This window comes from Anabrus simplex, chromosome 7 (assembly GCF_040414725.1).
Source record: "Anabrus simplex isolate iqAnaSimp1 chromosome 7, ASM4041472v1, whole genome shotgun sequence".
NCBI classification, from domain to species: Eukaryota; Metazoa; Arthropoda; class Insecta; order Orthoptera; family Tettigoniidae; genus Anabrus; species Anabrus simplex.
In genome coordinates, this window is record NC_090271.1 from 233,311,998 (window position 1) to 233,327,642 (window position 15,645).

Below are 15,645 nucleotides of genomic sequence, written 5' to 3' on the forward strand. Positions count from 1 at the left end.
TGCCTTCCCCCACGGCCAGCACAGACCTGTAATAATACAAATTGGTTGCACGGTCCCTGTCATATGATCAACTCCACATGCTCGATGCAACTTCCAGAAAGCTGACTGGGGAACTGGATAACTGCATTCGCTGGATCCCTCCGTCTCATAAGAACTACCATCGGTTCATTGGTGCAATAACAACAATAGCTAAAAAGTGTATGCCAAGAGGATATCGAAAAAATATATCCCAGGATGGTGATGAAAGTGAAACACTGTACCAACAATTCCAGCAAAGTAGTGACCAAGAGATAGCTACAGAACTTTTTTTTTTTTTTTTTTTTGCTAGGGGCTTTACGTCACACCGACACAGATAGGTCTTATGGCGACGATGGGATAGGAAAGGCCTAGGAGTTGGAAGGAAGCGGCCGTGGCCTTAATTAAGGTACAGCCCCAGCATTTGCCTGGTGTGAAAATGGGAAACCACGGAAAACCATCTTCAGGGCTGCCGATAGTGGGATTCGAACCTACTATCTCCCGGATGCAAGCTTACAGCCGCGCGCCTCTACACGCACGGCCAACTCGCCCGGTGCTACAGAACTTTTGACCAGCTTAGACTTATCTCGAAGGCAGAAATGGACAGACACAGTTGAAAATTTGGACTTTACCCACTCAAGCAGGGAAGCATGGAGCCTTCTGAGGAGATTGGGAGGAAGTGAATCAGTATGCAGAAAACCTTCAGGAGCAACGCCTGACCAAATTGCTTCCCACATCATTACCACATCAAGAGTGCCTCCCGACAAGAGACATACCAAACATATTAGACGACAGCTTCGTGACTTGAAAAAGACATCTCCCTCATCTGAATATGCACGTCCCTTCACAGTTTTAGACATTGATATGGGACTGAAGGACCTCAAACCTTTTACGTCACCTGGTTTCGATGGTATCCATCCAGAATTTAATTCATTTGGGAGGATATGCTAAGAAATGGTTGGCAGAGTTCTTTACCGACATCCTGTTGACTGGTCAACTTCTATTGGAGTTCAAGAAGGGAAAGATAATTTCTATTCTGGCCGGGCTGAGTAGCTCAGACGGTTGAGGCGCTGGCCTTCTGACCCCAACTTGGCAGGTTTGATCCTGGCTCAGTCCGGTGGTATTTGAAGGTGCTCAAATACGTCAGCCTCGTGTCGGTACATTTACTCGCACGTAAAAGAACTCCTGCGGGACAAAATTCCGGCACCTCGGCGTCTCCGAAAACAGTAAGAGTAGTTAGTGGGACGTAAAGCAAATAACATTATTATTATAATTATTTCTATTCTGAAACCTGGCAAACCCAGCAACAAGGTAGAAAGCTATCGACCCATCGCCCTGCTACAAACTTTTTGAAAAGTTGATATATAACAGTATAAGTAGAGCAATCAAAGAGCATATTCCAGTTGAACAGGCAGGCTTCAGACCAGGACGTAGCTGCTGTGACCAAATATTGTCTCTTACATCCTTCACTGAGGCAGGATATCAAATGAAGCTGAAACCATATGTAGCATTTGTTGATCTTACTGCTGCCTTTGACACTGTATGGAGGGAAGGCCTTATCTACAACAAACGATGGCTCAGCTGATTAACAACATGTTAAGTGAAGTTCCAAGTAATCACTGGAAGCAAGATAAGCAAGGAGAGGAAGCTAAACAATGGATTGCCCCAAGGATCAGTTCTCTCGCTATTATTGTTCAACTTATCTCTCTGACCTTCCTGACACTTCATCCAGAAAATTCTGCTATGCCAACGACTTGGCTCTAGTTGTACAAGATCGTGTAATGGAGACAACTGAAGAGATTCTGACCAAAGACCTGTCTTTACTGGAAAATTACTTCAAAATCTGGAGACTTCAACCCAGAGTAACCCAGTGAGTAAAACAGAAGTGTCTTGCTTTCATTTAAATAATCGTTTGGCGAACGTGAAACTGAATGTTAGTTTCAGAGGGAGAATTCTTCGTCATAACTGGAACCCAAAATACCTTGGTGTCATCTTGGACCGTACACTATCCTTCAAACAACACCTCCTGAACTTAGCACAAAAGTTGAAGTCATGAAATAACATCCTTCATAAACTGTGTGGAACTACCTGGGGATCTTCAGCAACCACTTTGCAATCTTCAGCCCTGCATTTCGTGTATTCAAGTGCTGAGTATTGTGCACCTGTTTGGATGAACAGTTATCATACAAGGCTTGTTGACACCCAGCTTAATACCACAATGCGCATCATATCTGGCGCAATCACATCTACTCCAGTTCATTGGCTCCCACTGCTAACTGGTATAATGCTACCTGATCTACGCCGATCTAATGCCCTTATGAAGGAATTCCACAAGATCTCAAGAAATCCTAGTCTGCCCGTGAATAGTGACCAGCCACTTCTGAATCTTAATAGACTAAAATCACGCCATCCAACTCTGCATGATGCTGCTAACATGGACACTATGGATTTTAAATCTCTTGATGAGTGGAAAAGTAAATGGGAAGCAGCAACGGACGTGTGACTTCATACAGTCTTCTCAGGTCCCAGACTTCTAAGTGGATCCCACCTACCACGAAAGACCTGGACTGCCCTGAATAGAATCGGAACAGGACATGGCGGTGCAGAGCCGCTCTCCATAAGTGGAAAAAGCTACCTAATCCAGACTGTGACTGCAGAGCTCCACACCAGACTATTCGTAATATCGTCAGGGAATGTAAGATTCGAGCCTATCACGGTGATGAAGATGACTTCCTGCTGGTATCTCCAGATGCAGTACGTTGGATTGAAAAATTTGATATTGTGAAGCACAAATTACTTTGTTCCTCAGCTGTAAAATGTATATATATTACTGATTATGTCTGTATAAGCCATACGATAAATAATAAAAACAAGAAAATATGGTGTTGCAATGATAAGAGTCTCACCATATTAACAGCCGAGATTCAGAGATTCCGGTCAAGAACCATGCGCCCGCTTCCCGTACAAGAGTAGAAACGCCGCTGGATGATCTGGGTTTATAAGAGCCCCTGTATGTGAACTAACGTGATCGTTATCACGTAGTGGAATGCATAAAGCGAAGAGGGTCATTCTGCTAAAACTGAAATTTAAAAATTCAGTAAAAAATTAGCCTTGGGGACAAGATTTTTCTAACGGCATAAGTACAAAAAACCTTGGTCATCCGGCCCTCATTAATCCAGATCTCCGGTTTATCCGGATCGAAAATAATAAAAATTTATTTTTACTTGTACAGTATTTCTTTTCAGCGTCGGCCCTCTTCTCGAACGTATTTTCCGCCAAGGATAGTTAGCGACAGAAATTGAAAGTAATTCGGCCACAGTCTATCAATGGTACCATCCCGGCGTTCACCTGGAATTGAGAATGGAAAACCGTCGAAACCATTCTCAGGACGGCCGAGGTGGGATTCGAACCCACACTCTTCTGAATGCAATGCACTATTAATTCGCTGATGTCGAGTTTGAAAATGAAACCAGCGCTCTATTGGAAGAAACAATGACTCATGGAGAGGCAACAATGCAGCTGGACAAACTGATGGCCTATTTAAAATCCTTGATTGAAACCACACCAGCAGATTGTTGTTAGAAAAAAGTCTTCGTGATCGTGCTGCATGCAAACGCTCTTCAAGTGTAAAAGAGAAAAAACTTGCACATTATTTTAGTGTATAAAACACAGTCATAAATGTACGAAAAGTGTTCAGAATTTTTTGTACAATTGAACAAAGGTATTACTGTACATCTTATGTTAACAGATTATATAACAAGTACTGAATTTGTTTTTTATTGTTTTCCGGATTATCGATAATCCAGATCAGTTCCGGTCCCACTTGATCCGGATAAACCAGGTTCTTGGGTAAGTGGAAATGAATGAAATCTTAGTTGGAATGAGTCTCAGAGGAGAGATGTGTTCATAGCGATATCCAGGAACCCACAATCCCACCCCAAGAACTACATTTACTTTTATAACCTAATGAATGAGTATTAGACGCCATTTTCATTGCTGAAGTAGCTACTTGCATTCCTATTGGCCAACGCAAAGTGGCATGTAATCTCTTTCCCGTCAATTACGATAATCATAATCCGTTACCAGCCCCACCACAATAAAAGAGCCCCTTTGCTCGTCCCTATATCACAGGTCTTGTCCAAATCCTATCCTAACCGTCCGCACGGCAAGAACCAGTCCCGACTAATGGTCTTGTCCAGGTCCTATCCAAACCGTAAGCACGGCAAGTACCAGTCAAGACCAATCGGGTTTCCACACTAAACTGGAGGCCTAAGGCCGCTTTGTGACTTCTAACCTGGGGGCTTATGCCCCCTGAACCCCTTTGCTTGTCCCTATATCACTGGGGCATTAGTACAGCCTGCAGACCGGCGTAATTTGTAATGTAACAAGTGAGTGGAATTAGTGAAATCTTACTTTGAGAGCGTCTCAGAGGAGAGATGTGTTCTTTGCGATGTCCAGGAACCCACCATCCCGCCCCAAGAAGCACATTTACTTTTATAACCTAATAAAGATTATTACACGCCATGTTCATTTCTGAAGTAGGTACTTGTATTCTTATTGGCCAATGTATAGTGGTACGTGATCACCTTCGCGTCAAGTATGTTGATGATAATCCGTTACCAACCGCAGCACAAGAAAAGCGCAAGTCGTATACGAAACTAGGGGCCTAACGCCGCTTCTATCCATCCAGACCAATGGTCTTGTCCACGGCAAGAATCCTAACCGTCCAGACCAATCGTCTTGCCTAGATCCTATCCTAACCGTATACGAAACTAGGGGCTTAACGCCGCTTCGCGGCTTCTAACCGCCCAGACCAATGTTTTTGTCCACGGCAAGAATCCTAACCGTCCAGACCAATGGTCTTGTCCATGGCAAGAATCCTAACCGTCCAGACCAATGGTCTTGCCTAGATCCTATCCTAACCGTATACGAAACTAGGGGCCTAACGCCGCTTCGCGGCCTCTAACCGCCCAGACCAATGGTTTTGTCCACGGCAAGAATCCTAACCGTCCAGACCAATGGTCTTGCCTAGATCCTGTCCTAACCGTATACGAAACTAGGGGCCTAAGTCCGCGGAACAATTCGAAGCATAGTTCCTAAGTACAGAGGTTGGCAGCACTGAGCACTGCTTCAGAACAACCTTTCCAAGAAGGCCGCGAGCGAGTAAACATACGACAGTCATTACGCGTGAATAGCAGTCCACGGGCTGGACTAATGATATCACTGGTCTTGTCCAGGTCATATCCTAACCGTCCGTATGGCAAGAACCAGCCCAGACCAATCTACAACAATAAACACCATCACCACTGATCGAAGCACCACTCACTTATTAGTTCCTAAGTAGAGAGGGTGGCAGCATTGAGAACCACTTGACAACATCCTTCCCAAGAAGGCCACGAGCGTGAAAACAAACGACAGTCGTTCTGCATGTATGAAAGTCTTCTTGTCTCCAGGGCTAAAGTATTGATAACTCCGTATTACACAACTTATCAATGCTTTACTTCTCGCAGCCCAGCACTCGCTACATTCAGCTGCGCGCGGAACGACTGTCGTTTGTTTACACGCTCGCGGCCTTCTCGGGAAGGATGTTGTGAAGCTATGCTCAGAGCTGCCAACCTCTGTACGGAGGAACTAATGAGAGGTGCTTCGATAGCTAGTGGCAAGACGATTAGTCTGGACGGTTAGGATTCTTGCCGTGGACAAGACGATTGGTCTGGACGGTTAGGATTCTTGCCGTGGACAAGATCATTGGTCTGGACGGTTAGGATTCTTGCCATGGACAAGACCCTTGGTCTGGACGGTTAGAAGCCGCGAAGCGGCCTTAGGCCCCTAGTTTCGTGTGAAAACACGATTGGTCTGGACGGTTAGGATTCTTGCCGTGGACAAGACGATTGGTCTGGACGGTTAGGATTCTTGCCGTGGACAAGACCATTGGTCTGGACGGTTAGAAGCCGCGAAGCGACCTTAGGCCCCTAGTTTCATGTGGAAACACGATTGGTCTGGACGGTTAGGATTCTTGCCGTGGACAAAACGATTGGTCTGGACGGTTAGGATTCTTGCCGTGGACAAGGCCATTGGTCTGGACGGTTAGAAGCCGCGAAGCGGCCCTACGCCTCTAGTTTCATGTGGAAACACGATTGGTCTGGACTGGTTCTTGCCGTGCGGACGGTTAGGATAAGACCTGGACAAGACCATGGAACTCTTCACGACTGGAAGTATCGACCTAACTTGAAAATATTGACATAGTTGGGTGGTCGAATATGCACAACTCTCTTTCTCCCCACGACGGAAGTTGGCGCTAAACAACATTACCCAAGTATCAATATCATCCAAGTTTTCCAAATAAATTCGCATGACCGACACGGTTAAAGCCGCATTGTAATTTTACATGTTTTTTTTTTTTTTGTTTGTGCTTTTATTCAGCCGGGGTTGGTAACGCAATGTATTTATCAGCATTGATGGCAATGACGTCACATTCCGTTCACCATGACCAATGAGAATGCAAGAAACTACTTGAGCCATGGACGATGGCGGCTACTGTTCTTTATTAGGTTATAAAAGTAAATATATTTCTCGGGGCGGGCTGGTGGGTTCCTAGACATGGCAATGAACACATCTCTCCTCTAAAAGGAATTCCAAGTAAGATTTACATTATTTTCACTTCCCTATAATGTTATAAACGTTGGGCTGCGAGAAGTAAAGTTTTACCCACAACTTTAGTCAACTACACAGCCAATGGACGTAAAGAGGTGATATTAACTATGCATAAATAATCATGCAGGAATTGAATTCATTACGATACTAATAAACTCTACACTGAATGATACAACGTACAAAGCAAATGTGTGTGTCCTACCTAAATTACTAGTTCCCTAAACTTAAAGGTGTCACCAAGTATACTTTCCTTACAAAGCAAGCTGTTTAACTATTACCACATAAAATTCCAAAAACTGAATGAAAGAATAAATATTAGTTTTTCTCATCTCACCAACCTCATTTACACATATATATCACAACAGCCCTCGCAAATAAAAGAACGTTACGATCAGCTTTATAATTATCTGTTCCGTCCACCTTCAATTCAAATGGTACAATTATCCACCGGTACCGGTCACAAATCAACACACGCGAAATTAAAGTCCATAATTAATTTAAACAGTAAAGGAACACACTCAGTTTCACGCAAAACGAAGAGCAGCTGAGACTATGCACCCATTCTCTCATTATTTTTAATTAAATATATTACACCCGAGCATGGTTAGAGGAATAGAACGCCTCTACAGTAAACTTTTAATAAAATGAATAATGGAACTCTTCACGACTGGAAGTATCGACCTAACTTGAAAATATTGACATAGTTGGGCGGTCGAATATGCACAACTCTCTTTCTCCCCACGACGGAAGTTGGCGCTAAACAACATTACCCAAGTATCAATATCATCCAAGTTTTCCAAATAAATTCGCATGACCGACACTTAAATATCAAGTGTACACTACCTTATTATCAAAGTAAAAGTAAACATTGTCAATTACGCAACATTACCCAATACCGGCTCACTGCTGTGGTAGGCCTACATCCAATTACTTTTCTGTATCCTCGTGCACCCATGAGGAACTAAATTATCAAAGGGCAAGATTATTAAGATAATAAAGATTGACGTTAACAGTATAAACTGAAGAAATATTCTTATTAGGTTGTAATACACACTAAAACTTAATGAGAATTTAAGAAATACTTACATTTTCCAGTCTCTTTTTCCAAAGCCTCCTTAAGCCTGTCAACGAGAGCTGCTTTGTTTCCTCTTGTGTCCAAACCGCGGTTCGATAATTCAGCACGAAGTTCGACTACTTTCAATTTCGCTGGATCCATTATTTCACTCATGGTTCAAAACAAAGAATGCCGTAGTTCAGCATAGAGTGTGCCACTCCAAATACTTGAAATACAAACCAATTACGATGGCGTGGGGTCGCATGTATTCCTGTACGCTGTTGTGCTATTGGCTGATCAAACATATATGCTAGCGATCTTCCACATTGCCACCAATAGAATGTTAAGTTTACGGTTGATAGCAAGAATTTCATTGGCTAATAAATGTGCGCGTAGCATGTTTATTGGTTGATGTAAGGAAGTTTTTTCCAGCCCGCATTTCATGATTTAAAGAATTGATCATAAACCAAATTATTCAAAATTAAACAATCTCCAAAAATATCGTTTAAAAAAATAGATATATAAAAGCTTATATTTATATGAGAGAGGACCATAAATATTCAAATATTTTTAGAAATTGATCATATGCTCTGCATAGCTTTGTAGTCATAGAAACAGCGCATCCTAAACAATACACAATATAACGCGGTGTGTCATGGAGGAAGAGCAAGAAGGTACTGTACAATATAAGTTATTTCTCATTCTAGGAAAATCTCAGCCATACTTCCTTAGATGGTGAGTGGTACTTTAAAGTGAAAAATAGGCAATTATATATTCTTACCACTGATCTAGGAATCTTCTGAGGTACTGGTATCGGGATCATGAAAGGCATGAATATAGATCATCAACGACGAACGATTTATATGTTATATTTATGATTTACGAAACAGGCACAATTTTTGTTACTCTTTTAGCATCAACGAAATTTGGTTATACATATTTCACTTATTTCCTTTAAAAACTTAGTGCAGATAAGGGAAAGTAGGTATCTTTTTCGTTCATACGTAAGACTATCGGTAGGCCTACTAGCCTACCATGCTAAGCATATCCAGTATTTCTTCTACTTCTTCTTTCGGATAGGTACTGATTACGCGCTATGACTATGTCCAGTAACTATATTTAAATTATATGCCCAATTTTTGGTAACAGGAACTTTTATACCTTGGAAAATTCAAAATAGTAGACTCGGGAAGCCCGCCAAGTGGCCATGGGAATGTGATCGTTAAGGTGTGAAGTGTAGGCCTACATGGTCTGACACCGTACTGTAGTTAACCGCTTCGTGTCCCATCGGTCGAAAAAATGTTCCCCGCCAGAATGTCGGTCAGCAATTTCTAATTACTATTGCGTGCCAAGAGCCTGGACTCAATTCCAAAACTCTCCGCAGTGATCATATGGAGTGAGGGCATATGACGCTGTTGATGCTGGTTCGTCCGTCGGATGGGGAAGTAAGCTTTGAGCAGACCCCTTGGTGCTATTCGACAGGAGTAAGTTAGGTGCCGGCACCGGGTTTCAACATCTCCCTTCCTACTACCATTTATATCACACCATTAATTTCATCTCATTAACTCCTCTGATGAGGTTGAAGCCAGGAAAGGAATCCGGTCATAAAAGAAACTCGCTACGAATATTCATCACATTTCATACCCGACTCGTAGAGAAACGGGGCAAGGGTTGGACATACAGTGGACTCAGAGACTATTTTACTCAATGCATAGAGGTTTCTCTACTCTAAGCTTCCCCGTTTCCGATCTGCATTACTGGGCAGTCTTAAGTGTAATAAAAACAATTTGAGTTTTTCATCTCTGCGGTGCCCATAATCTTACGATATAGCCTACAAGAGGAACATGTGATTATCACGGGGCTCTAGCTGAATCTAACATTGTCCTCATTTACTTGAGCCAGACTCGTATCATTCATCTCAACTTCCGACCTTCCTTGGCCAAACCTTGTATTCTAGATTTCCAAGGCTTGTGATTTTAATAAAAAAGAACTATATGCTCCTCTTCCATCTTTATCTTACACTCAGTGGTTTCTGAATTCCTTCATTTGATCACCTTCTGAAGAGTGCTGAAGATTATTGTTTTAAGGAGAGCACAACGAGATAATTATAGGAAGAGGTTCAACCATTCAAAAAATGACCCATCAAAAGAAGGAAAAGGTCATGAAAGGCATGAAAAAGGAAATCTCAACAGGGTTCTCTAATCTAATAAGTCGAAGGGAGGGGAAGAGAAAAGATGAAAAGAAAGATGAAAATGAGGGCCCTGCAACAATTAAGCAAAAGCAATGCAGGGCTCAGAGAAAGACCCGTTTTCATCCCACACACCCATCATTTTAAGGTCTCTTCTTACGACAGGGCGTGAATGAATTCTCCCAGCTACCCGTGGTCAACTTTCTCAGTGCTGATAATCCAGTTGCTCAGCTGGCAGGTTATATAAACGAAGCGATTTCTCATTATTTTAAGATACGGCAATAAGAAAGTACTGTTTAATAGGTAGTATCACAGTCAGGAAAGGTCGGTAGGCTGAGATTTGGCAACATTTTCATCAGTTATACGCTTTCCACTGCATCAGGTGGAAACGCGAATTGAATTTTTCAGTCTCCAAGTGTTCTCGTTTATTTCACAGCAATTTTCACCGTCTATTCTGCGTTTTCATGTTTGGCATATTTAAGCAAAGTCCATAGTAGCGTTTATATTACCTTTAGAGGTGAGTTTAAAATGTAAATGATATCAAATAGAATCGAATTTCCTAATAGAAGGAACATTGACGAGTGTGCTTTAGTATAGGCAAAAGAAGATTCCTTACATAGGATAGGAACATGTCGTTCTTTATGTTTTAAACTTTAATTTTCCAGGAATGATTGTGTTGGCACAGGCATTTGTCGGGGGGTAATCTACAGTGTTCCATTCCTTGAAGATTTAGAGGCAGAAAACTAAGATAGAACATTTTCTTAGCCATAAAATCTGCCAAGTACGGTGTTCTGAATGCTCCATTGGCATGAAAACTTACAAAATGTAACTACAGAAAGGGCAGGTTCTGTATATGTAGTAACATCTTTAAGCATTGTTCAAGAAAAACAAAGTTGTTTTTTTTACTTTCGAGTTGATTCTATACTCGGAGTCAACTGAAGTCCTAACCGGTCCCTTTGATGTTATGCCTGTTATAAATGCGCTTACATTACCCGCCACGTTCAGGACGATAACAAAGATTGAGTGTGGGGAAGGAGGGGAAGTGTTCACACTCGGAAGGATATTTTTGTTAGTTCTTCAATTGACTACCGGTATAACATCAAAGGCGCCACTCAGGACTTGAATTGACGCTGACTATACCTGCCAGCTGTATGTATCAGGTTAAACGTATGCTTCAGTTCAGGTTTCTTGATAACTAGAATGTTCACATTGTGTTGATAGTTTAGTAGGGAAAGAAGCGTCTTCTAATGACACTTACCTTGGCACTCACAGATATGGTCTCACGTTGCCATCGGACCTAGTGTACTTTATTGCTGACAACGCTAACTGTGTCCTAAGTGGATTGATTCCCAATAACGTAAATGAAGACATGTTTTTAAAGTGTTAAAGTAAAGAGAGGGAGTGTTAAAGACAAGAGAGGGTATTAGTTGTTGTTTCTAAAACAGCCTGGGAAATGTGTGGAGTGGAAATTAATATATTATATGAAAAAGTACTTTTAGTTATGGTCAATGTTTCGCTAAATAATTATTTTAAAGTGCTGACGTCAGCAAACTTTGGTATCGGTATGGAAAGAAAAAGTTAATGATATTTTGCAAGGTAACAAAGAAATCCTGAACTTTATTAAGGGATACGCGTACAACAGAGAATTGTTAAACTGGTAATAACTTATCTACAAGCAGCCTATGTGTGATGCCTTTAAGGCCTACACTGTAACGATGCTATGAAAGTATAGTCTACACTTCTGCAAGACATAACCCTCTGTGATTGGAGTGACTCACATCGTAATGTATTAATATACAGATTATTTTTATTAATAGACTAGACAGCAGCAGTATAAGAAACAGAAACTGCATAGGTTACTTAACATGCTAAACATGTGTGTGTAAACTATTAATTCAGTAATATCATGTTCCTTCTTCACTTTACAGTTGTGTGCGTATATATGATTACGTGAACCGATTTATTATTTATTTAATCATTCTTTATTACTTGAGAATAGTAGATTATCGAAAAAACCTACGAATTTTTTCTTTACTATGCTAAACACCTTTATGTTGGTCAAATAAATTATGTAAATGCATCACAATCAAATATCCTTTCCATGTTCTTCACGCCTATAATCAGCTAATTAACTCCTATCACATCATCTTCACACAAGCACACGCGCGTTTTTCACAGATTGCCGATTGTAATAACTCGACATACGTAAAAAATAAAAACAAAAACAACGATTTTATCTTTATGTTTGCTGAACATGTATATATGTTTGCCCACTATTCATTCCATACTATCGTCCCTTTCCTTGCAAACAGCAAACATTTGCTCAGCTCTCGCGGTGAAGTACCGGCATGACGGATAACAGCAATAGCTACAGTGTTGTCAACTTTAAGAAGAAGAAATTGTTACGGACATTCCGTGACTCTCAGAGTATTAGGAAGCGCCTGGATTGGATGGCTGGACAAGGAATTACTTAGAGCAACTTTTAATATAACAAATTTGGAAATTTTATTTATTTCCTTTTCTTTTTTTAAGGATAGAGAATCTGCATGAATAACAAACAATAGGATAAGTTATGAATGATATCGTCAGATCTAGCAATATCGGGGACTTAGAAGTCCGAACATCAGGTACAACATTTTAAGATAGTTTAACAGGTAGTTAGTTTACATGGGGAGGAGCATTATTCCTTCAGACAAATATAATAGTTTTTCACAAAAGCATGTTTTGCTCCGATTAGTTACACTACATAGGAGTCTTCGCCCTCAATATATCATAGTCTAGTCTCGCAGAGGTATCCGTTTCTTATGCCGCACTAAAATTCCACCAGACAACATATAGGTTGGCCTCACATTAGAGTATTCGTACACAGTGGCCCCGTTGTGGGCTTATCCATTGTTTCACAATAAGATTGATAACCGTTCCAAAGAGGAACCGAAACTGAGAAACAAATACCCTAAGAATAACACCTAGTAAGCAGAGGCAGCATTGGAAATACTACGTGGCCTTAAATGATAAAAAGAAAAGGTTGCACATAATCGGCCAAAAAAAGAAAAGGCAAGTAGGCGAAACACCTTATGTAAATTTCTAAAACCCTAAAGTGGACTTACGGCCCGAAGATTTCAGAGGCTAGTTCTATACTACAAGGCGGTGACTAAAGGAAGAACATGTGATGCCAAGACCAAACTTACAAAATTTTGAGGTTGAAGTCACCTAATGCAAGGTTGAATTGGAAACGACGGAAGGTCATCACTCTTCGTTCCCTTACATTACATATTTCCCAATAGGGAATAGAACAGACTCCTCAGACTTCGCAGACAATCCTACATTAAACCACTAGATTACAAAATTACATTAAATGAAAAGCGACTGAAACCTTACACTCAAACTGTCCGCAGGCGCTATCACATGTCTAGGTCAATGCTGCCATTACCTTGTGTCGCTGGATCTTCTACAAGCAGGCTTCGCCCCTGCCGCGTAGCCTTCCGTTATGCTCCCAAGCACTGGAGCAATGCAGACAAGACGACCCTAAAGTGCCCTGCTTTTATAGCGCCGTAAGGCGAAGCTTCCAGAAACATTTGTTGATTATCTGGATTCCTGTGCACACCCCTGGATTTAATTGGCTAGAGAACATATTTAGCAGCATCTGATATGTTGATTAAAATCGAGGATAAACCAGCTGAAGAGCTGACAAATTTGGTACATTAAATACATCAAATACAGTAGAGACAATACACGACACTTACGGATTTCGCCTTGCTAACATGGGAGACAAATCGACGGTGGCGCTCCTAGTGACTTGACCTGAACAAATCGCGCTAAATTCAAATATCAATGGAAATGTATATACGGAAATGGATAAATAAATTACGTCTAGAAAGAAAGTGGTATTGAGATATTAACTTTGAAGTTGCTAAAGCAATTCTGGATAAATGAATGAAGAATTATTTAAATCTTACGGTTGGATTTGTCTTTTTCCTCATTTAAAAACATTGTATCATCACATTAAGACATTTGTCAATAAAAATATCAGCACATTCCTTACACATATGATGCAATGAATTAACATTTAATAGCTGGACAATTGTCCTCTTAACATGAAGCCTACTAACAAAAAGAAAATCTATAAAATCCCGGCTTTAATCTGAGAAGAGGGATAAAAGAAAGAAAAGTTTGAAAATGTTGTCGATAGTGATGCTTTGAGGAATATTTACGTACAATTAGAGTAAAAATGTAACATACCCTTGGCTGTATAGTCGAGGATTTTTAAAGTCGCTGGCCTGGAAATGATTTGAACAGATCTTATAATTCTTATATAAGCGTAACGTCCCTTCTTTCTTGTACACTTTATCCAAATCGCTTCTGTGACATTTCAAAACCCACAGATCACACCTACAACAACACATCGGTATTGAAGGTTAACTGCTGCACTATACAATAAAATATGCGTATTATATTTTAAGCCCGTTAAAACATGGGTCGAGCAGGTCAGAAGATTATGAAGTACTATAAAAATCTCTGTCACTGGAAGAATATATATGCAAACACAATATTACTTAGATGTTCTTGTCACGAGGGAACCTGAAGAACGACCGCGCATTTTTCTCTACTTCGTAATTACTGCAGCCAAACACAGCACATACCTTTCCCCTCATGTTGAGAGGAGACATCAAGGAATGAAACACGCTACTATTTAATTATGTCAACTCACTGGGAACGCATAAATAACACCAAAAACTTCACACAAAAATGCACGTGCTCTTATGACAGAGTACCGTTCAGGTCTATCCGTTAGAGTGAGCTCCAATAGCTGTCCCTCGATATCTCGCTCAGTGTCGTGTATTGTCTCTACTGTATTTGTTAAAATATCCTCAGAAAGAGTTTACCAACTCCAAAAATAATTATTACTCTCTCAAGTAGTTAGTTTTTACTCCGAGAGGGTGCTCTAGAAAATCAATGGCAGAGACATCTAACAGTAGAAGACGAAAGCTTTTGGGAGTTTGCCAGTTCAAGTCTGTTGACATAGATGGCCGAAGAGAAGCGGAATTCCAATGGAACGGACACAATGGCTGTATTAATTAAATGTTGGGCGCCATGAGATATCTTTAACATGCCGACGTAATGACATAAAATGCGAAGATTACTTATTTTTCTTCAAAAAACACTATCTCAGCCTGGACCGAACCCGCGAAATTGGAATCATGTGTTAGAAATTCTATAACTCACCCACCGAGGCAGCTCACAAATACAGTGGTAGGAATGATGTCTTTAGAAGAACCACGCAAGAAACTACTTTCGAGTAATGAGATACTGAAACAAATACGTCTTGCAGATATTGTAAATCTGAGAGGTATACGTCCCTTTTATGACTCCACGCCATTAATGGGAATGTATTTCTTTTTGTTTCTTTCTATAACTGTATTTATTTATTTATTTATTTATTTATTTATTTATTTATTTATTTATTTATTTATTTATTTATTTATTTATTTATTTATTTATTTATTTATTTATTTATTTAACAGACTTGCGGCTTTTATGGTAAAAGCAGGAAGAGGCCTCTAAGTCATATACCTCAACTTTATATGTTTTACTTCCTTACCCCATGTGCTTCACAGAGCAGCAGGATCGCCATTCACAGCGTCATATGGCCTCACTCCACATGAACACTGCGGAGAGGTTTGGAATTTAATTTGACCAGCTCTCCTACCCTGCAGGGCGACATTATGATACTGAA

General features: G+C 40.6%; 1 protein-coding gene across 1 annotated transcript in view; it reads right to left on the reverse strand.

The window, feature by feature from the left end:
- The window catches only part of LOC136877508 (heterogeneous nuclear ribonucleoprotein U-like protein 1), a 242,595-nt gene extending 234,606 nt beyond the window's left edge, over positions 1 to 7,989 (reverse strand). Inside the window, exon 1 of the mRNA XM_067151617.2 lies at positions 7,756 to 7,989. Within this exon, the coding sequence (XP_067007718.2) occupies positions 7,756 to 7,897 (142 nt within the window). The 5' untranslated portion in view covers positions 7,898 to 7,989. The remainder of the gene's footprint in view (positions 1 to 7,755) is intronic.
- Between the last annotated feature and the right edge of the window lie 7,656 nt (positions 7,990 to 15,645).